Source organism: Pseudophryne corroboree, chromosome 7, assembly GCF_028390025.1.
Source record: "Pseudophryne corroboree isolate aPseCor3 chromosome 7, aPseCor3.hap2, whole genome shotgun sequence".
Taxonomy (NCBI): domain Eukaryota; kingdom Metazoa; phylum Chordata; class Amphibia; order Anura; family Myobatrachidae; genus Pseudophryne; species Pseudophryne corroboree.
Window position 1 is genome coordinate 335,112,098 of NC_086450.1, and position 27,643 is coordinate 335,139,740.

General features: G+C 48.4%; 1 protein-coding gene across 1 annotated transcript in view; it reads left to right on the forward strand.

The window, feature by feature from the left end:
* The window catches only part of NDE1 (nudE neurodevelopment protein 1), an 86,604-nt gene that overhangs the window by 4,957 nt on the left and 54,004 nt on the right, over positions 1-27,643 (forward strand). Inside the window, exon 4 of the mRNA XM_063934368.1 lies at positions 25,159-25,307. Within this exon, the coding sequence (XP_063790438.1) occupies positions 25,159-25,307 (149 nt within the window). The remainder of the gene's footprint in view (positions 1-25,158; positions 25,308-27,643) is intronic.

Below are 27,643 nucleotides of genomic sequence, written 5' to 3' on the forward strand. Positions count from 1 at the left end.
AGATCAGAATCAACAATGTTTTCTAAACGTGGTAAATCCATCTGTAAGGTGACTGCTTTGGTCTGTGTGCTGTCATCTTCTGAATTCGCTAACCGGCTTCAGTGAGGCCAGCAAATATGTGGCTGTTCAGCTTGTGCCCTGAATGCTGCATTGCATCAAGTTTGGATCCTGAATTAGGTGCTCCATCCATGTGAAGGCAGCATAAGAAGTGTTGGGGATATTTTCTTATTGCCTAGGAATCTTTATTGGATGGCTTTGCAATGGCAGGTAGACTGTTATTATGCAGTGCTTACGCCATGGATTTACCTGAAGGGGAAGTTTTAACTGATAGTCTGTGTACTGGGTGCTATACATCTCCCAGGCAGCCCCTGTAGCCAATCAGGAGCCACCTTGGGCAGCGTTCTCAAGTATTTTTTTTTCCTATATAAAGAAGGGTAAAGTCATTCCAGCCGGATCCGATACCTTTGTTTCCGTCATCTCTCAGTCTTTCTCTTCCTAGTTTAAAGGGTGAAAGTGCTGCGTAATACCCTGGTATGGGTTTCAAACAACATGTCTAAAGCACCAACCAAGACCTCCAAGACCTGTTATGTTTGTATGAAATGTAACAAGAAGAGCACGCGGGTTGGCAGCTCTGGGGTGTGCGACTCATGCTTAAATAAGGACGCTCCACCTGGGAGCAGTGCTCCGTCTAGGTCATGGGAAGACAACCTTGCAAATAGAATCTCCAAGAAGATGGCAGAATCACGCAAGCAGCAATCAGAATGGGCTGCGGGATTCTCAAAGACGATGGATGAATTTCTCATCAGGTTAACACCGCCCGCACAAGCAGAAACGAATGTGCGCAAGGCGGTTAAAAGACCTCTTCCTATTATACCGGAATCAGGGGAGGAAGAGGGTCTTCTCATTGATACAGAGGAAGGTGAGTTAATTGACTCTAACATAGACACCGATTTTCCGGAAGAGGACACGGCAATCTAGGGTCTTGATTCTTTAATTGACGCGGTAAAGGAGATCCTAAACTTTTAAGGTAGAAGAGGTAAAGGAGCCAGAAGATTTCGAATTGTTCGAATCCCAAAAACCGCGTTCAGCAGTTTCCCATTCCTAAATCCCTCCAATCTCAAATGGAGGAGGCTTGGAAACAACCTGACAAACGCTTTCAATTTCCGAAGAGGTTTCAAGTAACTTATCCCCTACCTAAGGGTGTGATGGATAAGTGGGAGACTCCACCAGTAGTGGATGCTACCCTAGGAAGGTTGTCGAGGAAGACAATCTTACCAATACCTAATGTAACGACTTTAAAGGATGCTTCAGATTGTAAGGTTGACACAGCTTTAAAGTCAAATTTCTCTTACGTCCTAGAGGATGCTGGGGACTCCAAAAGGACCATGGGGTATAGACGGGATCCGCAGGAGCTTGGGCACACTAAAAAGACTTTTACTGGGTGTGAACTGGCCCCTCCCTCAGACATCAGTTAGATTTTGTGCCCAGGAGTGACTGGACACACACTAGGGGAGCTCTACTGAGTTTCTCTAGAAAGACTTTTGTTAGGTTTTTTATTTTCAGGGAGACCTGCTGGCTACAGGCTCCCTGCATCGAGGGACTGAGGGGAGAGAAGTCAGACCTACTTCTTCTTAGTTAAGGGCTCTGCTTCTTAGGCTACTGGACACCATTAGCTCCAGAGGGTTCGATCACTTAGTTCGCCTAGCTGCTTGTTCCCGGAGCCGCGCCGTCATCCCCCTCACAGAAGACAGAAGCCGGGTGAGTATTAGAAGAACCGAAGACTTCAGACGGCTGAAGACTTCAGTAACGGAGGTACAGCGCAGCGGTAGCGCTGTGCTCCATGCTCCCACACACATCACCAACGGCACTTACAGGGTGCACTGCGCTGGGGGGGAGCGCCCTGGGCAGCAGTTACTGAGGTCATTAGGACTGGCTTAAGGCATATTTGGTGCCCAGGCACCGTATATAATACCCACGCCAGTATAAATATTTCAAATTTGAGCGGGACTGAAGCGCACCGGGAAGGGGCGGTGCTTAGCCGCACAGCTCACCAGCGCCATTTTCTTCTTTCCACAGCCGCTGCAGAGACGCTGGCCCGGACCTCCAAGCTCCTCACAAGTAAAAGGGAGCAAAACTGCTCTGAGCAGTTGGTGATTTGGGACTGAGGGTGGTCTGACCTGGGACGTTAAAACTGCCTTTTGCACTTCTATGGTATCCGGAACCTTCAGTGCAGCCTTAAGACCATCTTGGGAGGGTACCTCTGACTACCAGTAACGACAGCACCCCGCATTTCCACTTGCAGTGGATATATGCTTGTTTTATATGTATAAATTGTGAGTTTCTTGTGTAAAATAAATCCTTTGTCCCCTTTAAAGTCGATCTGCACCATGATCTTTTTTCTTTGTTTGAGATAAGGAAATTGACTCACAGAACGAAAGGGCATATGAATTACGGGACTTTTGGAACACAGAAACTTCTTCATTAGGATTACATCCTATTAAGCCTATTAGGATACTTGTCATGTAAGACTCTTTTGATGTTTTGCGCCGATTTGACAAAAATTCTTTTTGTTTGCTTTCTTATTATTTACAGCGCTACTGACATATATTATAGTTGTGTGGTATATGGGCGCTGGGGTGTGAGCTGGCATACTCCCTCTGTGTTTCTCTCTCCAGGCTTCCCTGTAGGCCAGGCATGTCCAAACTGCGGCCCTCCAGCTGTTGTGAAACTACATATCCTAGCATGCCCTGACACAGTTTTGCTGTCAGAGAATGCTAAAGCTGTGTCAGGGCATGCTAAGATGTGTAGTTTCTCAACAGCTGGAGGGCCGCAGTTTGGACATGCATGCTGTAGGCTGTCCCCTTTATTTGGCCAGTGTGAGTGTGGGGGTGTCGGTACTACGTGTCGGCATGTCTGAGGCTGAGTGTTCCTCCCCGGAGGAAGTTACTGGGGGCGCGGAAAAGGAGATAGAAATGGCTCTGTCGGCACAGCCGACTGCTGATTGGGTTACTATGTTAAGTACACTTAATGCTAATGTGGCTTTATTGTCTAAGAGGCTTGATAAATCTTATTCTCAGACACAAACATGGAGAAAATCCATGGAGGATGCTTTGGCTCATGTACAGACCCCCTCAGAGTCAAAAAAACGTTCATTTACCCAGATGGTAGATACAGATGCCGACACGGACTCTGATTCCGATGTCGATTTTAATTAAGCTACTTTACACCCAAGGGTAGTTAAGAGTATTCAGTACATGATTGTGGCTATTAAAGATGTTTTACATATTTCTGACGAACCTGCTGTTCAGGACACAAGGATTTGCCTATTTAAGGGGGAAAAACCTGAAATGAATGCTCTTTGTGAAAAAGCTTGGGAGTCGCCGGACAAGAGGTGGCAGATTCCCAAGAGAATTTTTATGACGTATTCTTTCCCCTCTGACGGGGAAAAATGGGAGTCCTCTCCAAATGTCGACAAGGCTCTATCCCGTTTGTCCAAGAAGGTGGCGCTTCCGTCCCCTGACACGGCTGCTCTCAAGGATCCGGCGGATCGCAAGCTGGAGACATCTTTGACGGCCATTTTTGTTAATACTGGTGCATTGCTCAGACCTGCTGTGGCGTCGGTATGGGTGAGTAGTGCTATTGCTAAATGGGCTGATAATTTAGCTTCTGATATGGATACCCTTGATGAGGATAATATTCTTTTGACTCTTGGTTATATCAAGGACGCTGCAGATTACTTAAAGGATGCGGCGAGAGATGTTGGCCTCTTGGGATCAAGAGCCAATGCCATGGCAGTCTCGGCCAGGAGGGCGCTGTGGATCCATCAATGGAATGCTGATGCCGACTCCAAGAAAAATATGGAAGCTCTCCCATTCAAAGGTAGTGTATTGTTTGGTGACGGCCTTGCTGACCCGGTGTCTACCGCTACGGCGGGTAAGTAATTTTTTCTTCCTTATGGTCCCACTCAATAGAAAAAGGGGCCCCATCAGCAGATGCAGTCCTTTCGCCCTAATAAATACAAACGAGGTAAGGGCTCGTTCTTCCTCTCTTCAAAGGGTAGAGGAAGGGGAAAGAAGTCGCCTGCAGTGTCAGGCACCCAGGACGAAAAGTCCTCCCCCGCCTCTACCAAGTCCACCGCATGACGCTGGGGCTCCCCTGAGGGAGTCCGTGCCGGTGGGGGGCCGTCTCCGAATCTTCCGTCAGGTCTGGTTTCAATCAGCCCTGGATCCTTGGGTCTTAGACATAGTGTCCCAAGGGTTCAAGCTGGAGTTTCAGGAGATGCCCCCCCGCCGCTTTTTCAAATCGGCCTTGCCAGTTTCTCTTCCAGAAAGAGAAGTGGTAAATGCCGCGATATAAAAGTTGTGTCAACAGAGGGTCATTGTCCCCGTTCCCCCGCCCCAACGGGGGGAAGGGTTCTATTCGAGCCTCTTTGTCGTACCGAAGCCGGATGGTTTCTGAACCTAAAATCCCTCAATCCATACTTGAAAACTTTCAAGTTCAAGATGGAATCTCTTCGAGCTGTGATCTCCAGCCTAGAAGGGGGGGATTTTATGGCGTCAGTCGACATAAAGGATGCCTACTTACACGTCCCGATATATCCTCTGCATCAGGCCTTCCTGAGATTTGCGGTGCAGGATTGTCATTACCAATTTCAGACGTTGCCGTTTGGGCTTTCCACGGCCCGAGGGTTTTCACGAAGGTTATGGCAGAAATGATGGTTCTCCTTCGCAAGCAAGGGGTCACAATTATCCCGTACTTGGACGATGTCCTGATAAAGGCGAGGTCCAAGGAACAGTTGTTAAGAAATGTGGATCTCTCCCTGTCTGTTCTGTGACATCACGGTTGGATTCTAAATTTGCCAAAGTCTCAGTTGATCCCGGCCACTCGGCTGCCCTTCCTGTGCATGATCCTAGACACGGAGCTACAGAGAGTGTTTCTTCCGGAGGACAAAGCTCTGGAAATCCAGACCATGGTCAAGGAGCTTCTGAGGCCGACAAGTGTGTTGATTCATCAATGCACTCGGGTTCTAGGGAAGATGGTTGCGGCTTACAAAGCCATTTCGTTTGGCAGGTTTCATGCCCGGGTGTTTCAGTGGGATCTGCTGAACAAATGGTCCGGGTCTCACCTGCACATGCACCGGAAGATAAATATCTACCAGTGCCAGGATTTCTCTCCTGTGGTGGCTGCAAGGCTCTCACCTTTTTAGATGGACGCCGATTCGGAATCCAGGACTGGGTCCTGCTGACAACAGATGTAAGTCTCCGAGGCTGGGGCGCAGTCACGCAAGGAAGAAATTTCCAGGGAAAATGGTCAAGCCAGGAAGCTTGTCTCAACATAAATGTTCTCGAGTTAAGAGCCATTTACAACGGCCTGCTGCAAGCGAAGAACCTTCTTCAGGGTCTCCCTGTCCTGATCCAGTCGGACAACATAATCGGTGGCGTACGTAAATCGCCAAGGCGGAACAAGGAGCAGGGCGGCTATGGCGGAGGCCACAAGAATCCTTCGCTGGGCGGAACAGCACGTGAGCGCTCTGTCAGCAGTCTTCCTCCCGAGCGTGGACAACTGGGAAGCAGACTTCCTCAGCAGACACGATCTCCATCCGGGAGAGTTGGCTCTTCATCAAGAGGTATTTGCAGAAGTGACAAGGCATTGGGGAATTCCTCTGATAGACATGATGGCGTCTCGCTTCAACAAGAAGCTTCCGAGGTATTGTTCCAGGTCAAGGGACCCCCAAGCCAGTAGCAGTCGACGCCCTTGTAACTCCGTGGGTGTTTCAGTTGGTGTATGTGTTCCCTCCGCTTCGTCTCATTCCAAAGGTGCTGAGGATCATACGACGAACAAGGGTTCAGGCAATACTCGTCGTTCCAGATTGGCCACGGAGGGCCTGGTATCCGGATCTTCAGGAATTGCTTGTAGAAAATCCTTGGCCGCTTTCTCTGAGAGGACCTGTTACTGCAGGGGCCCTGCGTGTTTCTGGACTTACCGCGGCTGCGCTTGACGGCGTGGAAGTTGAGCGCCAAATCTTAGCTCGGAAAGGTATTCCCGGGGAGGTCATCCCCACTCTCCTTAAAGCTAGGAAAGAGGTGACGGCGAAACATTATCACCGTATTTGGAGAAAGTATGTGTCGTGGTGTGAAACCAAAGCAGCTCCTGCGGAGGAGTTTCACTTGGGTAATTTTCTCAATTTTTTGCAGGCAGGCGTCGATGCAGGCCTGAAATTGGGTTCCATCAAAGTGCAGATTTCGGCTTTATCTATTTTCTTTCAAAAAGAATTGGCCGTACTTCCTGAGCTTAAGACTTTTGTGAAGGGAGTGCTGCATATCCATCCTCCATTTGTGCCACCCGTGGCGCTGTGGGATCTTGAAGTGGTGTTGCAGTTTCTTATGTCTCACTGGTTTGAACCTTTGCGTAAGGTTGAGTTAAAGTTTCTCACTTGGAAAGTGGTCATGCTTTTGGCTCTGGCGTCTGCCAGACGAGTGTCCGAGTTGGCAGCTTTGTCTCACAAGAGCCCATATTTGATCTTTCATTCGGATAGAACGGAATTGTGGACTCGTCAACAATTTCTGCCGAAGGTGGTTTCTTCGTTTCACATAAACCAACCTATTGTGGTACCTGTGGCTACAGATGCTGTAGCGGTCCCAAAATCTCTTGACGTTGTAAGACCTTTGAAAATTTATGTCGCTAGAACGGCTCTTACTAGGAAGACAGAGGCTGTGTTTGTCCTGTATGCTTCCAACAAGATTGGAAATCCTGCTTCTAAGCAAACTATTGCACGCTGGATTTGTTATACGATTCAGCAAGCTCATTCTTCGGCTGGGCTACCGTTGCCGAAGTCAGTAAAGGCCCATTCTACCAGGAAGGTGGGCTCATCTTGGGCGGCTGCCCGAGGGGTCTCGGCACTTCAACTTTGCCGAGCAGCTACATGGTCGGGTTCAAACACTTTTGCGAAGTTCTACAAGTTTGATACCCTGGCTGATGAGGACCTCATGTTTGCTCAATCGGCGCTGCAGAGTCGTCCGCACTCTCCTGCCCGGTCTGGAGCTTTGGTATAGACCCCATGGTCCTTTTGGAGTCCCCAGCATCCTCTAGGACGTAAGAGAAAATAAGATTTTAATACCTACCGGTAAATCCTTTTCTCTTAGTCCGTAGAGGTGCTGGGCGCCCATCCCAGTGCGGACTGTTCCTTGCAGTTGTATTGATACTGGTTATTTTTGGTTACACGTGGGTTGTGTATCAGTTATATTCAGCTTGTTGCTGTTGTTAGTTCATACTGTTATCTGGTTTCCTGCAATTCCGGTTGTACGGTATGTTTGTAGTGTGGGCTGGTATGTTTCTCGCCCTTAGTTTAACAAAAATCCTTTCCTCGAAATGTCAGTCTCTCCTGGGCACAGTTCCTATAACTGAGGTCTGGGGGAGGGGCATAGAGGGAGGAGCCAGTTCACAGCCAGTAAAAGTCTTTTTAGTGTGCCCAAGCTCCTGCGGATCCCGTCTATACCCCATGGTCCTTTTGAAGTCCCCAGCATCCTCTACGGACTAGGAGAAAAGGATTTACCAGTAGGTATTAAAATCCTATTTTTTTTTGTAGCAGCAGGTGCAGCACAGAGACCTACGATCATCTGTGCTTGGGTCAACAAGGCCATGGGAGCATGGTCTGGATGTATTGTACAGGCTGTTGAGGAGGATAATAGCTTAGAAAAGATTACCCAACTGGCGGAACACATTCGAGAATCTGCTTCATACTTGTGTCAAGCCTCAAAGGATATTAGCAGGATAGCATCGCGCATCTCCGCATCAGCCATATCGGCTAGACGGATTTTATGGCTCAGAGAATGGCAAGGAGACTCTGACTCCAAGAAGGTGGTAGAATCCATCCCCTTTGGGGGTGAGATGCTTTTCGGTCCAGAGTTGGACAAGTGGATTTCGCAAGCTACAGCAGGGAAGTCCCAACTTTCTGCCTACTCCTTATACAAGAGCCACTCCACAGGTTAGGAGAGGTTATTCGGGACCAGCGTTAAATTCATTTAGATCACAGTCCTTTCGAGCCAGAGTCAGAGGTTTCGGTACACAAGTACGTGGGGGCAGAGGTAGAGGGCGCTCACAGGCAGCAACCAGAAAGCAGGATAAACCTGCTGACAAAACCGTGGCATGACGGCCTACCAGCTCACCTGGGGGTCCTCCTTGGTGGGCGCACGTCTGGAAGGTTTTCGGGACATCTGGGCCAAAACCTCACCAGAACTTTGGATAAACATGATCTCCCAGGGGTACAAACTGGATTTTCAACAGAGGCCTCACTGTCCGTTTTTTACAACGGGATTGCCTCGGTGCCCTCAGAAAGCAAAAGCACTACTGACAGCATTTCAAAAATTGTTACGGTCACAGGTCATTGTTCCAGTTCCCACCTCTCAGAGAGGAAAGCGTTTCTATTCCAATCTTTTTGTCGTGCCAAAGCCAGACGGGACGGTCAGACCGATACTCAATTTAAAAGTTTTAAACCAGTTTCTAAGGGTCTACAAATTCAAGATGGAATCAATCTAGTCGGTCATTGCAGGCTTAGAACATGGCGAGTTCATGGTATCCATGGACACAAAGGATGCATATCCCAATCTGGACTCCTCACCAGGCTTACTTAAGGTTCGCACTGGTGACGGATCACTACCAATTCAGGGCCTTGCCGTTCGGTCTATCATCAGCCCCAAGAATCTTTAAGAAGATCATGGCAATCATGGTTGCAGGATTGAGAGTGTCGGGAGTCACGATTTTACCTTATCTAGACGATCTACTGATCAAAGCATCTCAGGAAAAGCTGATCAATGATGTTCAGACATCTCATCAATTTCTCATTCAACATGGGTGGATTGTAAATTTCCAGAAATTCAACCTCATGCCAACTCAGCGGATTCAATTCCTCGGTCTCATCTTGGATACGGTACAATTGAGAGTATTCCTACCAGAGAACAAAGTCTAGGACCTACACAGATTAGTGGCTCAGGTACTGAGGACGCAAACGGTCTCTCTACACCTCTCTGTGCAACTTCTCGGAAAGATGGTGGCGTCGTTCAAAGCTCTCCAATACGGCAGACTTAATTCCCGACCATTCCAGATGAACCTCATTGCTCAGGGAGCAGGTTCACACTGGCTGCTACATCGGAGAATCCGACTTCCACCGCGCATACGAACCTCCTTAATTTGGTGGTCGTTGCACAAGAATCTCGCAGCAGGCAAGAGATTCGGCATTTGGGATTGGAGGATCCTGACAATGGATGCCAGTCTCAGAGGTTGGGGTGCCGTCTTAGAGGAACATCAGTTTCAAGGCAGATGGACGTTACTGGAGAGCAGCCTACCAATAAACATTCTCGAACGGAGAGCAGTTTACAATGCGCTTCTCTTAGCCGAAGACCTAGTCATGTGTCAACACACAAAGATGCAGTCGGACAATGTCACGACGACGGCTTACATAAACCGTCAAGGAGGAACAAAGAGCAGGATGGCATTAAAGGAAGCCACAAAGATCTTGTTGTGGGTAAAAAGGCGAAACATCATCCTCTCGGCAGTGTTCATTCCAGGTGTGGAGAATTGGGAAGCAGATTATCTCAGTCGCCAGGACATGCATCTGGGAGAGTGGTGCCTACATCCACGGATTTTCGACATGGTGGTGAGGAGATGGGGTCTACCTCAAGTCGACCTAATGGCGTCTCGGCAAAACCATCAGCTGCACAGATATGTGTCCAGGACAAGAGATCCAGCAGCAGTTGGAGTGGACACATTAACACTTCCTTGGTGTTACAGGACGGTTTACATTTTTTCACCTTTCCCACTCATACCCAGGGTTCTGAAAAGGTTGAAACGAGAACGAGTGTGGGCGATTCTAATAGCACCAGATTGGCCCCGCAGGAGTTGGTACTCAGACCTGCGAGGGTTACTAGCGGAAGATCCTTGGTGGTTACCTCAGAGAGAGGACCTGCTATCTCAGGGACCGTTCCAACACCCAGACCTGAACAGGCTGCGTTTATCGGCGTGGCTATTGAAACCTGGATCTTAAGAAACAGAGGGATACCAAGAACGGCCATTCCTACGATGATTGCTGCTAGGAAGCCAGTCACAGCCATGCACTACTACAGGATTTGGAAGAGGTACATAGACTGGTGTCAAGAACGTGGGTGGAATTCGACGAACTTCCACTTATCCAGACTTCTACTTTTCCTTCATGCCGGTCTAGATGTAGGACTGAGGCTGGGCTCTCTGAAGGTTCAAATTTCGTCTCTCTCCTTCCTATTTCAACAGCGGTTAGCATCCTTGCCAGAGGTTCAAACCTTTTTACAGGGGGTTCTGAGGATACAACACCCTATTCGTCCTCCCACTGTGCCATGGGACTTAAATTTGGTGTTGGAATTTTTGAGATCACCAACTTTTGAGCCGTTGGCAAGAACAGACCTGAAATATCTCTCTTGGAAGGTCACATTATTGCTTGCCTTGGCTTCGGCCAGGCGGGTTTCTGAGTTGAGAGCCTTATCGTGTAAAAGTCCCTTTTTAATTTTTCATGAAGATAGGGCAGAACTCCGTACAAGAGCAGATTTCCTTCCTAAGGTTGTTTCGGGGTTTCACGTAAACCAGTCAATTGTGGTCCCATCTTTCCAGGGTCTCGCAGATGGGGACGTGTCCTTGGATGTTGTCCGAGCATTGCAGGTATACGTACAAGTTACGTCGTCCTTCAGAAAGTCGGACCATTTGTTTGTTCTTTATGATGGGCCAAAGAAGGGTTGACCAGCATCTAAGCAGTCTGTGTCTAGATGGATTAGACTTGCCATTCGGCAAGCTTATATTTCCTGTGGTAAACAGGTTCCGGTTCAGACGGGTGCTCATACCACCCAATCAGTGGGTGCCTCATGGGCGGCTGCCAGAGGTGCTTCCACTACTCAAGTTTGCAGAGCGGCGACGTGGTCCTCAGCCCACACGTTTGCAATTTTTTTTCAAGTTTATACCTTTACGTCCGAAGATTCTAAGTTCGGACGTTTAGTTTTGCAGGCCACCGACAGCACTCCCTTCCTGGGGGATAACTTTGGGAAGTCCCCTACTGTATAGGACTCCAGTGTCCCCTAGTGGATGAAAGAGAAAAGAGGATTTTGGTACTTACCGATTAAATCCATTTTTCTGAATCCTCTAAGGGACACTGGACGCCCGCCTTGGTGCTGTTAACCTGCTGTGTTACAAGTTCTTGTTCAAACAGTTCGTGCAAACAGCGTTCGTTTTTTTTCTTGGATGCTGTTTGATATGTTGTACGGTTCGGTTCCTCGCCATGTGCTATAGTATCATGTCCTGTTCTCGCAGTCAAATTTTCCAAACTGAGGGATGAGTGATGTGAAGGGGGAGGAGCCGGCTGTGCAGACAATGCTAATTTTTAGATTGTGCCACACCTTCGGTTGCAAGCTTCACACCCCTACTGTATAGGACTCCAGTGTCCCCTAGAGGATTCGGAGAAATGGATTTATCGGTAAGTACCAAAATCCTCTCTACCTGCTACTGCATTGGACTCAATAACAAAACTGAGCTCCAGTGTCCGGAGCCGGGGTTATAGAGGAGGCCATGCAATGCATCCTGGGAACAGTCAAAGCTTTAGCCTGTTGCTGCCTCTGGATCAAGAACCAACTCTATACCCCGATATATTCCCTGTGGAACCCAGTGTACCTCGCAAAAAGAGATTTAATTATGGGAAGACTACCATAAATCTCCTTATGGTGCAAAAAATCGCACCGTGTACCCAGCATTGCCCTTTCTCTGTCATCCATCTGGGGGACGCTGCGCCGTTACTTGTGGGTTAGAGGTGTGTGGTAGTGGAGTTTGGCGCAGAATCTTTCAAAAGCCGTCTACTCCCCCCTCTAACCCCTCCCATCTCCTTCCTGCTCAGCCATCACTCAGTTTTAATTTTGTGCCTGTGGAGTACAGACACAGTTTTTCTTTCTCCTTATATATATATCTATCTATCTATCTATTTTTTTTTTTAGTTATTCTCAAGTGTACCTAGTCCCTGTTTACAGGTGACAGGTACTACTGGAGTGGGTTTAGCATCCCACTCTGAGCTGCTGCAGGAGGCCACCACACTTTGGTCACTGGGGCCTTTATCCACTTCAGGACGGCAGGAATAAGGTACAGGACAGCCACAATCTGTCACTGACAGTATTGGGCTGTCCCCTCTGTTATTTTTCTCATTTTATTCACCAAACCCCCAGCCGGCCAGCCATCCGTCGCATCGGAGCCTTATCCCACCCCCCCCCCCCCCCCCCCCCCGCAGTGAGAATGACTGATTAGGAGGGGACTTGCGGAACGTCCGGGAGAGTGTTCTACACCCCCTGGAGCCAGTACAGAGCTGTGTGTAGCGGCGCGCATGAGCCCGAACTTCCGGTTTCGGAAGCTATTCAGAGAATAGCCGCGCCGGTTATGTCAGCAGTGCAGGGACGGCTTCCCGCCTTGCTCTGCCGCGCGCGCACTGTTCGGCAGCTTCCTGAAGACTCCGGGGCGCCATCTTATCCGGCTGCAGACTGGGGGACGCTGTGCAGGCGCACACGAAGCATTAGTCTCCAGGGACAGGTTTTTTATTACAGTCACATCTAAACTGCAAGTATATGGTGGGCTAGCCCTAGTGGGAGATAGCAGTTAGTCTTCTTGGGGACACTAGAGATAACTGCTAGGTCACTTGTCTGGGGATTTATAGTACATGTTTACTGCTTTTATATATTAAACATAATTAGAATGGCCAGTAAACCGGACAAGGCTACAAAGGGAAAAACTGCCTCAGTTGTTTGTTTTTCCTGTTCAGTGTGGCTCAAAGCTGGCTAAGGGTAGTGCTGACGCGGGTACCCTCTGTACTTCGTGCTCTGGTGCATCAGTGGCGGATCAGCAGGGAAGTTCCACAGATCAGTCTATGCCCCCATGGGTCAAGAACATGGTGGATGCCATTTCAGATTTGCGTCAGTCTAGGTCGGAGGCTGAATCTGCTCAAACTCAGGTGGAGCCTCTGTGGGCCCAAAATATGGGCAAGTGTCTTACTGATTTAACCCATTCTTTAAATAAGTTTGTTAATTCTGCCAGCAGTTCCGCTGCTACTAAACGACCACAGCCGTTACCCGCTATAGCGTTTCCGGGAGAGGAGTTGGATTCTCTGACATCTCCATTGGAGGAAGGGGAGGTAGATCCTGAATGGGAAGAGGTTTCGCCTTGGGAAGATGAGGAGCTATCTACTAGTTCAGGTGTTAGATTACTAATAGAAGCCATTCGTCAGACTCTAAATATTCAGGATGCAGCAGTGGCGGAGACTTCCTCTCCCTTCTTCAAACGGCAGAAGAGACAGGTTATTGCCTTTCCTTCTTACTCTCAGTTTGCCGATTATTTTAAAAGAACCCTGGCTTAAACCGGATTCTCGTTTCCAGGCTCCTAAGAAATTTAAAATTTCTATACCCTTTTACGGAGGAAGATACAAAATTTTGGGAGACAGCCCCAAAGGTAGACGCTCCTATTTCACATTTGGCAGAAGCTACGGTTATTCCTTCGGTACAGTCCGTGACATTAAAAGACCCTACCGATAGGAAAATAGAAGCATTACTAAAATCTATGTTTTCTTTATCAGGTGTCTCTCTCTCTCCGTCCAGTTCTGGCGGGTGCCTGGGTCCTTAAGGCCGTGGATGAATGGCTAGCACAGGTCATATCTGGAATGCAGTCGGACGATCCGTCGGAAGCCATTCAGTTAGCAGAACAGATTTCGGAGGCGCTTACTTATGTAGGTGAAGCCTTGTTAGATTCTGTTGCGCTACAGTCCCAGGTTTCTGCCTTGACAGTATCAGCAAGACAGTCTCTTTGGCTTAGGGTTTGGAATGCTGATTCGGACTCAAAGCAGACCTTGACGGCAGTTCCTTTTGAAGGGGAGTTTCTTTTTAGGTCGGAGTTAAAGAAGATTATTTCGGATACTACTGGAGGAAAGAGCCCCTTTCTTCCATCTGCTCCTCACAAACCGAAACCTACAAGGTTTCGGTCCTTTCGTACGCAGGGCAGAGGTGGTTTCCAGTCATTTCGTGCCTTCTCCAGATTTCCACGAAGAGGGGCATTCAGAGGTAGAGGATCTCAAGCTACTCGCAGACCGGCCAGTAAGCCTGCCGACAAGCCTGAGGCATGACGCTTCAGGTCTTCCGGAGGGATCGATGAAGGTTGGGGCTCGGTTACTTCAGTTCAGGGAAGTGTGGCTCCTGTCGAAACCAGATCGGTGGGTAATGGGGGTCATATCCAGAGGATATATGTTGGATCTCGAAGAGACAGCCCCATTCCGGCTATTCGTCACACCTCTCCCTCCAGACATCAAGCTCTTCTTCAGGCAACAGCAACCCTCTTACAAAATGGAGTAATCATTCCGGTGCCCTCTCCTCAGAGGGGTCGGGGTTTTTACTCAGGTCTTTTTCTCGTGGACAAACCGGATGGTTCGTTCCGACCCATTCTGAATCTAAAAGCCCTCAACCCGTATCTCTCAACCCAAAAATTCAAGATGGAATCCATTCGTTCAATTATCGCCGCCATGGAGCCAGGGGAATATTTGGCTTCAATAGACATAAAAGACGCCTACTTACATGTCCCGATTTGGATAGGTCATCAGCCTCTTCTGAGATTTGCAGTCGGGCCATGGCATTTTCAATTTCAGGCTCTTCCCTTTGGTCTTTCTACGGCTCCTCGGGTTTTTACAAAGGTAATGGGTCATGTCGTCGCGGTTCTCCGTTGTCAAGGGGTCAACATCACTCCATACTTGGACCATCTGTTGGTCAAGGCCCCGTCAGCGGAGATTCTCACTCAGAACCTGCGTCTAACGATAGAGACTCTGCAGTCATTCGGGTGGATAATCAACTTTCCAAAGTCGTCTTTACTTCCTTCCCAGAAAATGTTTTTTCTGGGACTTCTATTCGATACCAACAGCCAGAAGGTGTTTCTTCCTACGGACAAGATTCAGGATCTACAGTCCAGAATCCGGACCCTGTTACCCTTACCGGTAGTGTCGGTCCTCAGATGCATGCAGGTGTTGGGCAAGATGGTGTCCTCCTTCGAGGCAGTTCCCTACGCCAGATTTCATGCCCGACCTCTTCAGGCTCAAATTCTCAGCTGTTGGGCTCGGCCGGATCCACGTCTCGAATTGCAGTTGATCCGCTTGTCGGAAAAGACTTGTCAGTCGCTTCACTGGTGGCTTCAGAGTCACAATTTGAGAAAAGGAGCACCGTTTACGGTTTGGTCTTGGTTGATGATCACCACGGACGCAAGCCTCAGCGGTTGGGGAGCAGTGTTCCAGACTCATCACTTCCAGGGGCGCTGGACCAGTCAGGAGTCAAAATTACAGATCAACATTCTGGAATTGAGGGCGACCCGGTACGCACTCCTTCAGATTCAGACCATGGTACAGGGTCATCCGGTTCGTGTGCAGTCCGACAATTCCACGGCAGTGGCTTACATCAATAAACAGGGAGGAACTCGCAGCTGGTCCGCAATGAGAGAAGTCGCTCAGATTCTCACGTGGGCGGAACGTTGGGTTCCCGTAATATCCGCAATTCACATTCCAGGAGTCGAGAACTGGGAAGCAGATTTTTTTTAGTCGTCACACGATACATCCGGGAGAATGGGAACTTCACCAGGAAGTGTCTCTCTCTCTCTAGTGGACCACTGGGGACTGTCCAACGTAGACCTAATGGCGTCTCGACTCAACAAGAAACTTCCTCACTACGGCTCGCGGACTCAGGATCCTCAAGCATTTCTAATCGATGCTCTAACAGCTCCGTGGCAGTTTCAACTGGGTTACGTGTTTCCGCTGATTCCACTGCTTCCACGTCTACTTCAACGCATTCGGCGAGAAGGTCTTGCCATAATTCTGGGCTCCATATTGGCCACGCCGACAGTGGTACACTCTTCTGCGCAGCATGGTCGGCGGAGACCACTTTCGTCTTCCCCTGTGACCAGATCTTCTTCTTCAAGGGCCTTGTCGCCACCCAGATTTAAGTCTGCTGGCTTTGACGGCTTGGTTCTTGAATCCAAGATTTTAAAAGCAAAAGGTCTTTCGCGTTCTGCTGTACAGACGATGATTCGGGCTAGGAAGCCGGTGACTTCCGGCATTTACCATAGGGTATGGCGTATTTACATTGCTTGGTGCGAAAAGCGGGGTTTGACTCCGCATTTGTTCAGACTTCCTCGCCTGCTCCCTTTCCTTCAGGAGGGTCTCGATTAAGGGCCTGAGGCTTTCTTCACTGAAGGGTCAGGTTTCAGCTTTGTCTGTTCTTTTTCAAAAGAAACTAGCTATCATTCCAGAGGTTCAAACATTCCTTCAGGGAGTACTTCGAATTCAACCACCTTTTGTTCCTCCCTGGGATTTAAACTTGGTCCTTACGGCCCTTCAAAAATCTCCATTTGAGCCTTTGGAATCTGTGGAACTGCGTTATCTGACACAAAAAGTTTGTTTTTCTTTTGGCTATTGCTTCCGCTAGACGAGTGTCTGAGTTGGCGGCTCTTTCTTGCAGGCCACCCTTGTTAGTGTTTCATGAGAACCGGGTGGTTCTGCGGACTAAGCCTTCTTTCCTTCCAAAGGTTGTTTCAGCATTTCATTTAAATCCGGACATTGTCCTTCCAGCTTTTACTCCGTCGTCTTCTCCGGGGGAGAATTCCCATTTGGCCCTCTTGGATGTTGTTCGGGCCTTACGTATTTATTTGTCTCACACGGAGTCTTTCCGTCGTACGGATACCTTGTTGGTATTGATTGATGTTCCCAAACGAGGTTGGCCGGCTTCCAAGAACACTGTGGCCCATTGGGTAACTTCGGCCATCAGACAGGCTTACGTGTCTTCAAATGTTTCGGTTCCTGACTCAATTAGGGCTCATTCGACTAGAGCAGTTGGAGCATCTTGGGCTGTCCGCAGTGGTGCATCTATTGAGCAGCTGTGCAGGGCGGCGACCTGGTCGTCCGTACATACTTTCACAAAGTTTTACCGTTTTCATACTTTTGGTTTGGAGACTGCCTCTGTTGGGCGTTGTATTTTACAGATGGCTATGCCGTCAACGTCTCCCTCCTCTCATTAGCTTGCTGTGGGAAATCCCACAAGTAACGGCGCAGCGTCCCCCAGATGGATGACAGAGAAATAGGGATTTTTGTTTACTTACCGTAAAATCTCTTTCTCTGAGTCCATCTGGGGGACGCTGCGATCTCTCCCGTAGTTTTGTCTGGTTTATTTGGTGTTTTTTTTGTTCGGGTCTATCTCCTTTGGCTTGGCTAAACGTTAACTGAGTGATGGCTGAGCAGGAAGGAGGGGGGAGGAGACGGCTTTTGATAGATTCTGTGCCAAACTCCACTACCACACACCTCTAACCCACAAGTAATGGCGCAGCATCCCCCAGATGGACTCGGAGAGAGAGATTTTACGGTAAATAAACAAAAATCCCTATTTTTAATAGTTTTCTGAACTATTGTCTGGGCCTAACTCTCGTGGTGGTCCTAAGCAAACACAGCTTGGAGGGTGCTATACAAATGGGTTTATTGCACATGTTGCATAAAGCTGCTAAACCGATCTAAAGTAAAGGGATCGACGCAGAAAGTGCTGTTTGACGCAGAATGGAATCGACGTGGAAAGTGCAAACAGATTACTTTTCTCACATTTCAGGTCACCAACTTCTGGGGCTGCAAGCTCAAATGTGTCCCCCATAACTAATTGCGCCCAAACAGAGCAACAATTAAATTGATCCATCTAGTGGCGGCTGCGGGGGAAATCATTTGAATTCCCCCTCCTCCCTTCCCCAGAGAGGTTTAGGTGCAAGGTCCTGATGCTCATGCTGCTTTAACATCCCATACCTCTGACCAATATAAATGTGATGTTTTACAGAGCATCTCAATTGATCTAAACTATTGCAAAAAAATATATATATATATATAATATAAAATTGTTATACTAATTAGCAGATTGTTTTAGGAATAAATTTACATTTTCTGTGCCATTAAATAGAACTTAAAGTAAGTTATTTTCCATGTCTTGCCTCAAATCATGTAGTGTGAAGCTTGAGAAATGTCACAAAAGAGCATTGTGAAACAGTGGTTCAATTGAGGGGAGCACCAGATGGCACTAAACAATAGCATGGCATCGCTTGTCTCTCTCCCACTCATTATAATCCTTGTTACAGGGAACTTAAAACCATGAGCTAGTTATATGTTCTTATCTAAAGCTCTCAGCACTTTGCTGTAAATTACATTAATGAATTAGCTAAGCACAACCGAACTGTCACAGCAAAGTTTATTTTCTCTTAAATAGTCCTTAGAATAGTTCGCTGTAGGCTTGTGGTTGAGTATCGCAGATCAAATATAAGTCTACACAGTGCCTCATGTCATTACTTTTTATAAGCACTTCATTTTAAATATTCTCGTATGAATAGATTTGTTTTATTTTATTTTTTCTCTGACGTCCTAGTGGGTGCTGGGAACTCCGAAAGGACCATGGGGAATAGCGGCTCCGCAGGAGACTGGGCACAACTAAAGAAAGCTTTTAGGTCACCTGGTGTGCACTGGCTCCTCCCACTATGACCCTCCTCCAAGCCTCAGTTAGATTTTGTGCCCGGCCGAGGTTGGATGCACACTAGGGGCTCTCCTGAGCTTCTAGAAAGAAAGTATATATTTAGGTTTTTTATTTTACAGTGAGACCTGCTGGCAACAGGCTCACTGCAGCGAGGGACTAAGGGGAGAAGAAGCGAACCTACCTGCTTGCAGCTAGCTTGGGCTTCTTAGGCTACTGGACACCATTAGCTCCAGAGGGACCGACCGCATGGAACTGGCCTTGGTGTTCGGTCCCGGAGCCGCGCCGCCGTCCCCCTTACAGAGCCAGAAGTAAGAAGAGGTCCGGAAAATCGGCGGCAGAAGACATCAGTCTTCACCAAGGTAGCGCACAGCACTGCAGCTGTGCGCCATTGCTCCTCATACACACTTCACACTCCGGTCACTGAGGGTGCAGGGCGCTAGGGGGGGGCGCCCTGAGCAGCAATAAAAAGACCTTGGCTGGCAAAAATACCACAATATATAGCCCCAGAGGCTATATATGTGATAATTACCCCTGCCAGAATCCAGAAAAAAGCGGTAGAATAGTCCGCGAAAAAGGGGCGGAGCTATCTCCCTCAGCACACTGGCGCCATTTCTCCCTCACAGTTCCGCTGGAAGGAAGCTCCCTGACTCTCCCCTGCAGTCTACACTACAGAAAAGGTTAAAAAAGAGAGGGGGGGCACTAAATTTAGGCGCAGTATATATAACAGCAGCTATAGGGGACATAATTCAGTTAGTCCCTGCATTATATAGCGCTCTGGTGTGTGCTGGCATACTCTCACTCTGTCTCCCCAAAGGGCTTTTGTGGGTCCTGTCCTCTGTTAGAGCATTCCCTGTGCGGTGTGTCGGTACGGCTGTGTCGACATATTTGAGGATAATGATGTGGAGGCGGAGCAGTTGCATATAGAAGGGATGTCACCCCCTGTGGGGCAGACACCTGAGTGGATGGACTTATGGAAGGAATTGCGTGCACGCGTCGACTCCTTACACAAAAAATTTGACGACATGCCAAATGCGGGACAGCCGGCTTCTCAGCTCGTGCCTGTCCAGGTGTCTCAAAGGCCTTCGGGGGCTCTAAAACGCCCGCTACCTCAGATGGCAGACGCGGATGTCGACACGGATACTGACACCAGTGTCGACGACGATGAGTCTAGTCTAATGTCCACTGAGGCCATTCGTTGCATGATTGAAGCAATGAAAGAGGTGTTACAAATTTCTGATATAAACCCAGGTACCACTAAAAAGGGTATTATGTTTGGGGAGAAAAAACTACCCGTAGTCTTTCCCCCATCAGAAGAATTAAATGAAGTGTGTGAAGAAGCGTGGGCTTTCCCTGATAAAAGATTGGTAATCTCTAAGAAGTTACTAATGGCGTTCCCTTTCCCGCCAGAGGATAGGTCACGTTGGGAGACACCACCTAGGGTGGATAAAGCGCTCACACGTTTGTCTAAAAAGGTGGCACTACCGTCTCCGGATACGGCCGCCTCCAAGGAACCTGCTGATAGAAAGCAGGAGGCTATCCTGAAGTCTGTATATACACACTCAGGCATTATACTTAGACCTGCTATTGCGTCAGCATGGATGTGCAGTGCTGCCGCTGCGTGGTCAGATTCCCTGTCAGAAAATATTGACACCCTAGACAGGGACACTATTCTGCTAACCATAGAGCATATAAAAGACTCAGTCTTATACATGAGAGATGCACAGAGGGAGATCTGCCGGCTGGCATCTAAAATAAGTGCACTGTCCATTTCTGCTAGGAGAGGCTTATGGACTCGCCAGTGGACAGGTGATGCAGATTCAAAAAGGCACATGGAAGTTTTGCCTTATAAGGGTGAGGAGTTATTCGGGGATGGTCTCTCGGACCTAGTTTCCACAGCAACTGCTGGGAAGTCAGCATTTTTACCCCATGTTCCCTCACAGCCTAAAAAGGCGCCGTTTTATCAGGTACAGTCCTTTCGGACTCAGAAAAACAGGCGTGGAAAAGGCGGGTCCTTTCTGTCCAGAGGCAGAGGTAGGGGAAAAAGGCTGCAACAAACAGCAGGTTCCCAGGAGCAAAAGTCCTCCCCCGCTTCTTCCAAGTCCGCCGCATGACGGTGGGGCTCCACAGGCGGAGTCAGGTACGGTGGGGGGCCGCCTCAAAAATTTCAGCGATCAGTGGGCTCGCTCACACGTTGATCCCTGGATCCTGCAAATAGTATCTCAAGGGTACAAACTGGAATTCGAGGCGTCTCCACCCCACCGGTTCCTAAAATCTGCCTTGCCGACAACTCCCTCAGGCAGGGAGGCTGTGCTAGAGGCAATTCACAAGCTGTATTCCCAGCAGGTGATAGTCAAGGTGCCCCTACTTCAACAAGGACGGGGTTACTATTCCACACTGTTTGTGGTACCGAAACCGGACGGTTCGGTGAGACCCATTTTAAATTTGAAATCCTTGAACACATACATAAAAAAATTCAAGTTCAAGATGGAATCGCTCAGGGCGGTTATTGCAAGCCTGGACGAGGGGGATTACATGGTATCCCTGGACATCAAGGATGCTTACCTGCATGTCCCCATTTACTATCCTCACCAGGAGTACCTCAGATTTGTGGTACAGGATTGCCATTACCAATTCCAGACGCTGCCGTTTGGACTTTCCACGGCACCGAGGGTGTTTACCAAAGTAATGGCGGAAATGATGATACTCCTTCGAAGAAAGGGAGTTTTAATTATCCCGTACTTGGACGATCTCCTAATAAAGGCGAGGTCCAAGGAGCAGTTGTTGGTGGGAGTAGCACTATCTCAGGAGGTGCTACACCAGCACGGTTGGTTTCTGAATATTCCAAAATCACAGCTGGTTCCGACGACACGTCTACTGTTCCTGGCTATGATCCTGGACACAGTCCAGAAAAAAGTGTTTCACCCGGAGGAGAAAGCCAAGGAGCTGTCATCTCTAGTCAGAGGCCTCCTGAAACCGAAACAGGTATCGGTGCATCACTGCACGCGGGTCCTGGGAAAGATGGTGGCTTCTTACGAAGCAATTCCTTTCGGCAGGTTCCATGCCAGAATCTTTCAGTGGGACCTGTTGGACCAGTGGTCCGGATCGCATCTTCAGATGCATCGCCTGATAACCCGGTCTCCAAGAACCAGGGTGTCTCTGCTGTGGTGGCTGCAGAGTGCCCATCTTCTAGAGGGCCGCAGATTCGGCATACAGGACTGGGTCCTGGTGATCACGGATGCCAGCCTTCGGGGCTGGGGGGCAGTCACACAGGGAAGAAACTTCCAAGGACTATGGTCGAGTCAGGAGACTTCCCTACACATAAATATTCTGGAACTAAGGGCCATTTACAATGCCCTAAGTCAGGCAAGGCCTCTGCTTCAAAACCAGCCGGTACTGATCCAGTCAGACAACATCACGGCAGTCGCCCATGTAAATTGACAGGGTGGCACAAGAAGCAGGATGGCAATGGCAGAAGCCACAAGGATTCTCCGATGGGCGGAAAATCACGTACTAGCACTGTCAGCAGTGTTCATTCCGGGAGTGGACAACTGGGAAGCAGACTTTCTCAGCAGGCACGACCTCCACCCGGGAGAGTGGGGACTTCATCCAGAAGTCTTCACGCTGATTGTAAATCGATGGGAACGTCCACAAGTGGACATGATGGCGTCCCGCCTAAACAAAAAACTAGAGAGATATTGCGCCAGGTCAAGGGACCCTCAGGCGATAGCTGTGGACGCGCTGGTGACACCGTGGGTGTACCAGTCAGTTTATGTGTTCCCTCCTCTGCCTCTCATACCAAGGGTACTGAGAATAATAAGAAAACGAGGAGTAAGAACAATACTCGTGGTTCCGGATTGGCCAAGACGAGCGTGGTACCCGGAACTTCAAGAGATTATCTCAGAGGACCCATGGCCTCTGCCGCTCAGACAGGACTTGCTGCAGCAGGGGCCCTGTCTGTTCCAAGACTTACCGCGGCTGCGTTTGACGGCATGGCGGTTGAACGCCGGATCCTGAAGGAAAAGGGCATTCCGGAGGGAGTAATTCCTACGCTGATTAAAGCCAGGAAAGATGTAACTGCAAAGCATTATCACCGCATATGGCGGAAATATGTTGCTTGGTGTGAGGCCAAAAAGGCCCCAACAGAGGAATTTCAACTAGGTCGATTTCTGCATTTCCTACAAGCAGGAGTGACTATGGGCCAGAAATTAGGCTCCATTAAGGTACAGATCTCGGCTCTGTCGATTTTCTTCCAGAAAGAACTGGCTTCATTGCCTGAAGTTCAGACGTTGTGAAGGGAGTGCTGCATATTCAGCCCCCGTTTGTGCCTCCAGTGGCACCTTGGGATCTCAACGTGATGTTGAGTTTCTTAAAATCACATTGGTTTGAGCCACTTAAAACCGTGGATCTAAAATATCTCATGTGGAAAGTGGTCATGTTATTGGCCTTGGCTTCGGCCAGGCGTGTGTCAGAATTGGCGGCTTTGTCATGTAAAAGCCCTTATCTGATTTTCCATATGGATTGGGCAGAATTGAGGACTCGTCCTCAGTTTCTCCCTAAGGTGGTATCAGCTTTTCACTTAAACCAGCCTATTGTGGTGCCTGCGGCTACTAGGGACTTGGAGGATTCCAAGTTGCTGGACGTAGTCAGGGCCTTGAAAATTTATGTTTCCAGGACGGCTGGAGTCAGGAAAACTGACTCGCTATTTATCCTGTATGCACCCAACAAGCTGGGTGCTCCTGCTTCTAAGCAGACTATTGCTCGCTGGATTTGTAGCACAATTCAGCAGGCGCATTCTGCGGCTGGACTGCCGCATCCTAAATCAGTAAAAGCCCATTCCACAAGGAAGGTGGGCTCATCTTGGGCGGCTGCCCGAGGGGTCTCGGCTTTACAGCTTTGCCGAGCTGCTACTTGGTCAGGGGCAAACACGTTTGCAAAATTCTACAGATTTGATACCCTGGCTGAGGAGGACCTTGAGTTCTCTCATTCGGTGCTGCAGAGTCATCCGCACTCTCCCGCCCGTTTGGGAGCTTTGGTATAATCCCCATGGTCCTTTCGGAGTTCCCAGCATCCACTAGGACGTCAGAGAAAATAAGATTTTACTCACCGGTAAATCTATTTCTCGTAGTCCGTAGTGGATGCTGGGCGCCCGTCCCAAGTGCGGATTGTCTGCAATACTTGTACATAGTTACTGTTAACTAAAGGGTTATTGTTGAGCCATCTGTTGAGAGGCTCAGTTGTTTTCATACTGTTAAACTGGGTATTGTATCACGAGTTATACAGTGTGATTGGTGTGGCTGGTAAGAGTCTTACCCGGGATTCAAAATCCTTCCTTATTATGTCAGCTCGTCCGGGAACAGTGTCCTAACTGAGGCTTGGAGGAGGGTCATAGTGGGAGGAGCCAGTGCACACCAGGTGACCTAAAAGCTTTCTTTAGTTGTGCCCAGTCTCCTGCGGAGCCGCTATTCCCCATGGTCCTTTCGGAGTTCCCAGCATCCACTACGGACTACGAGAAATAGATTTACCGGTGAGTAAAATCTTATTATTTGGTCACTTTAGAGGCAAATTTTGCTTCCTGTCCAAACCTAGCCTCCTGTCATAAGTGCTGATGTTCCCATGCCAGAACAGCAACCATTCTGAGATCATAAGCAATAAATGTCTGCTTTGCCAGATCACTGTACGGCAGCTGGTAGAGCTGCTTAGTCAGTTCTAGTCCGGCTAGGAGTAATGCAAATTAACTTTACAAGTCAGGGATGCGCTAGGCGTACTTTACAATTACACTTTATAATATACATGTAATTATTTTCTGTAGAAGAAGGGTTTGTAGTACCTTCAGTAATTCTGATTTATATATAATCATTAGTGATACAAATTATTTAGTGAAATACTTATTTCACTATTTTTTTTTATTTTTTTTATTTATATTTTTAAATGACCGTCTGCCCTATTTAGTGTCTACTAATGGAAGGGAAATATGCCACGTTTATAATTGTCTGTTCAGTTGATATGAGACTGGAGAAGGAGCAGATAAATCTCTCATACTCTTGTTCCAAAAGTTGTAATATTTCGGTAATCTCACAGACTGTGTTTATTGGTGCAGTAATGTCACTGGTTGCTAGTTAATACACCATATACACACTCTGCTGCTCAGCCCAGAGCAATAGGATCACTTACAACGTTAGCTGACCAAATTCATTGCGCTCCATCCGACAATTATAATGTTCTTACTGCATTTGCCAGCGTATTTTATAATCTGCTCTACTCAGATTGTGTAATTACTGTGCTCAGTGTGGGACCACAGAGATATTCGGATGGTTATTGTCCTGTGTGAATAACTTTTGCATCCCTCAGGATCAGCCCTGCCAAGTGCTTTGGGAATTTCACTGGCTGCTAGTGAATTGATAGGCTGCATTCTCCTGAGTGTTAGTCCAGTAACATGACTGAAGCTATTTATGTATCAAACAAAGCTGCCATTTTGTACTGCTTAAGATTTGGAGGTTTATACTGCCATTAAATATACCCTATATATGTATTTGCACAACATCCCCTAACAAAGCTGTTTTTTGTGTTTTTTACTTTTTCTCTCAATGACTAGGAGAAGTATGAAGAACAGCATGCTGGCAGCTATATACAGATCTCCACACTAGAAAGTGATCTTTCTCAGACCAAAGCCGTCCAAAACCAACTGCAGAAATATGTTCGTGAACTGGAGCAAGCCAACGATGATTTGGAAAGGACGAAGCGGTCAGTGACTTTTACTTTGGCTACAAAATGAAAATGATATGACCATATAATATTTCACCTTCATCCACTAGGGGACACTGGAGTTACACTGGTGTGTATAGACAATGGGGTCGATTCTATTCGGCAACTAATGAATAGCGCCGGGAATTGGCTCCCGACGCTATTCAATTCAGCAACTAATTACCTGCAATTGTCGGGAATTCTTCTCTCATCCCCGGGGGATGAGAAGAGAAACCCGACAAAAGTGCTGCCTCGCGGCCGGCGCGAGGCTGATTCTGTCGGGAATCAGCCTCGCGCCGGGGAGTTAAGTCGGAGAATGCCCGTTCTCCCGACAAAACTACCTGTTTTGTCGGCGAGAACGGGCCATCGCTGACGTAACTAGTTGCTGAATTGAATAGCGTCGGGAGCTAATTCCCGGCGCTATTCATTAGTTGCCGAATAGAATCGACCCCAATGAGTGGAGCCTGACACTTTAAAAATTCTTTAGAATTGAAGTTGGCTCTTCCCTCTCTATACCTCACTGGACTCATTTTAGATTATGTGCCCAAGAGAGCCAGGTGCTTTTTAGGCTGTCTCCAGCATTTTTTTTTTTTTATTATTTTTTTTTTGGGGGGGGGGGGGGGGGGGTTGTTTGTTTTTGTTTGTTCGTTCTTTTCTTTATGGAGAGCTTCACTGAAGTCTGCACAGGCAGACTGCGAGCTGCTGCAGTCTGCTTGGACGGTTTAGCCACTGGATGGGTCCGCCACGGCTTACTGAGGCCGGTGTCTGGGACCCTGTGTGCAGACCGGCGGCTGGCAGCAATAAGTATGCCCCAACCCCCCTTGATTAGCAAGGGAATGGGTGGCACATTAGTAGGTAACATGTCTGAGCTGTCTCATGAATTAGCAGTCTCCCGCTGGGAAATGGGATCCACAAGGGAGAAAGGTTCCAGTTCACTGCCTTCTTCACAAATGTCTAAGCCAGCTTGGACTCAGGGGTTAGCCCGCTCAGTTGGAAAGTCTAATGCAGGTCTCTTCAACTTTACAGTGGCTAGGAGACAGAATGATGTAGTCCTTCTTCTCCACATGTTCACAGTGGTCCGCTATGCGTCTGTCTCAGTAAAGACCTCTGCCTGAGGGCCTTCAATCTGGAGACAAATCGGATTATGATTGCTCCTCTCATGGGTGGATGGTGATGTTTTGGAGGACTCTGACTTGGGGGAATCCTTGCCTCTAGAGGTGGCTAAAGGCGCCCAGGGGATAGAGTCCCTTATCATGGCAGTCATTTAAGTCCTTGAGATCTCAGACGCATCAAAGTCTCAGGATGCCTCTCTGTTGAGCAAGAAAAAGAAACATGCAATTCCTCCTCAGTTGGAGGACCAGCTGTCAGCAGCTTGGAAACATCCAGATAAATTCCACATTTCCATGCATTTTCTTCCCTTTTCCATCTGTTAACAGGGCCAAGTGAGAGACTCCACCTCAGGTGGATCCTTCTGTATCCCGTCTTTCCAAAAAGACTACGTCTGGGGCCACGTCCTTGCGAGATGGATCAGATAGAAAGTTGGAAGCAACCCTAAAATCCATTTATATGGCATCGGGAATTTCACTCAGACTGACGTTAGTTGCAGCATTGGTGAATAAGGCAGTAGAAAGATGGGCAGAACAGTTGGTCAGGAACCTTAGGTCTAATGTCCCGTGAGCTGACCTGATTTCCCCTCCTCGCAGCGTCTTGCTTCTGCAGGGACTGCCAATTCGAGTGCAGTCAGACAACGTCACGTCTATGGCATACATAAATTGGTAAAGTGGAACTCGCAGTCGCATATCCATACGGGAGTCCAGCTGCATCCTGCAGAAAAGCTTGCCATGGCCATATCCACTGTGTTCGTACCTGGAGTTGAGAACTGGGAGGTAAACTATCTTAGTCACCAGGATCTCCACTCCAGGGAATGGGCCCTTCATCTAGAGGTATTCCAGCAGCTGGTCTGACGTTAGGGCAGGCTTCTGATCAACCTCCTGACCTTTTCGCAGAATGGCCAGCTGCTGAGATATTGCTCCAGGATGCGGGATTCAGTGGCGTAGGTGGTGAGCGCTCTGGCCGTTTTGTGGCAGTATCACCTGTTATACCTGTTTCCACCCTTTACTCTTCTGCTATTGGTGCTCAAGCTCATCAAGCACGAGTCCACCACAGTCATCCTGGTGGCTCCGGATTGGCCTCGTCAAGCGTGGTACTCTGACATTCTGCTTCCTGCAGATGGGCCTCTGCCGATCAAGCCGGTTATTCACTGATAGGGTCCCTTCATGTACTCCAAATTATGTCTGTGTTTAGCAGCGTGGCTGTTGAAGCCACGATCTTAAGGC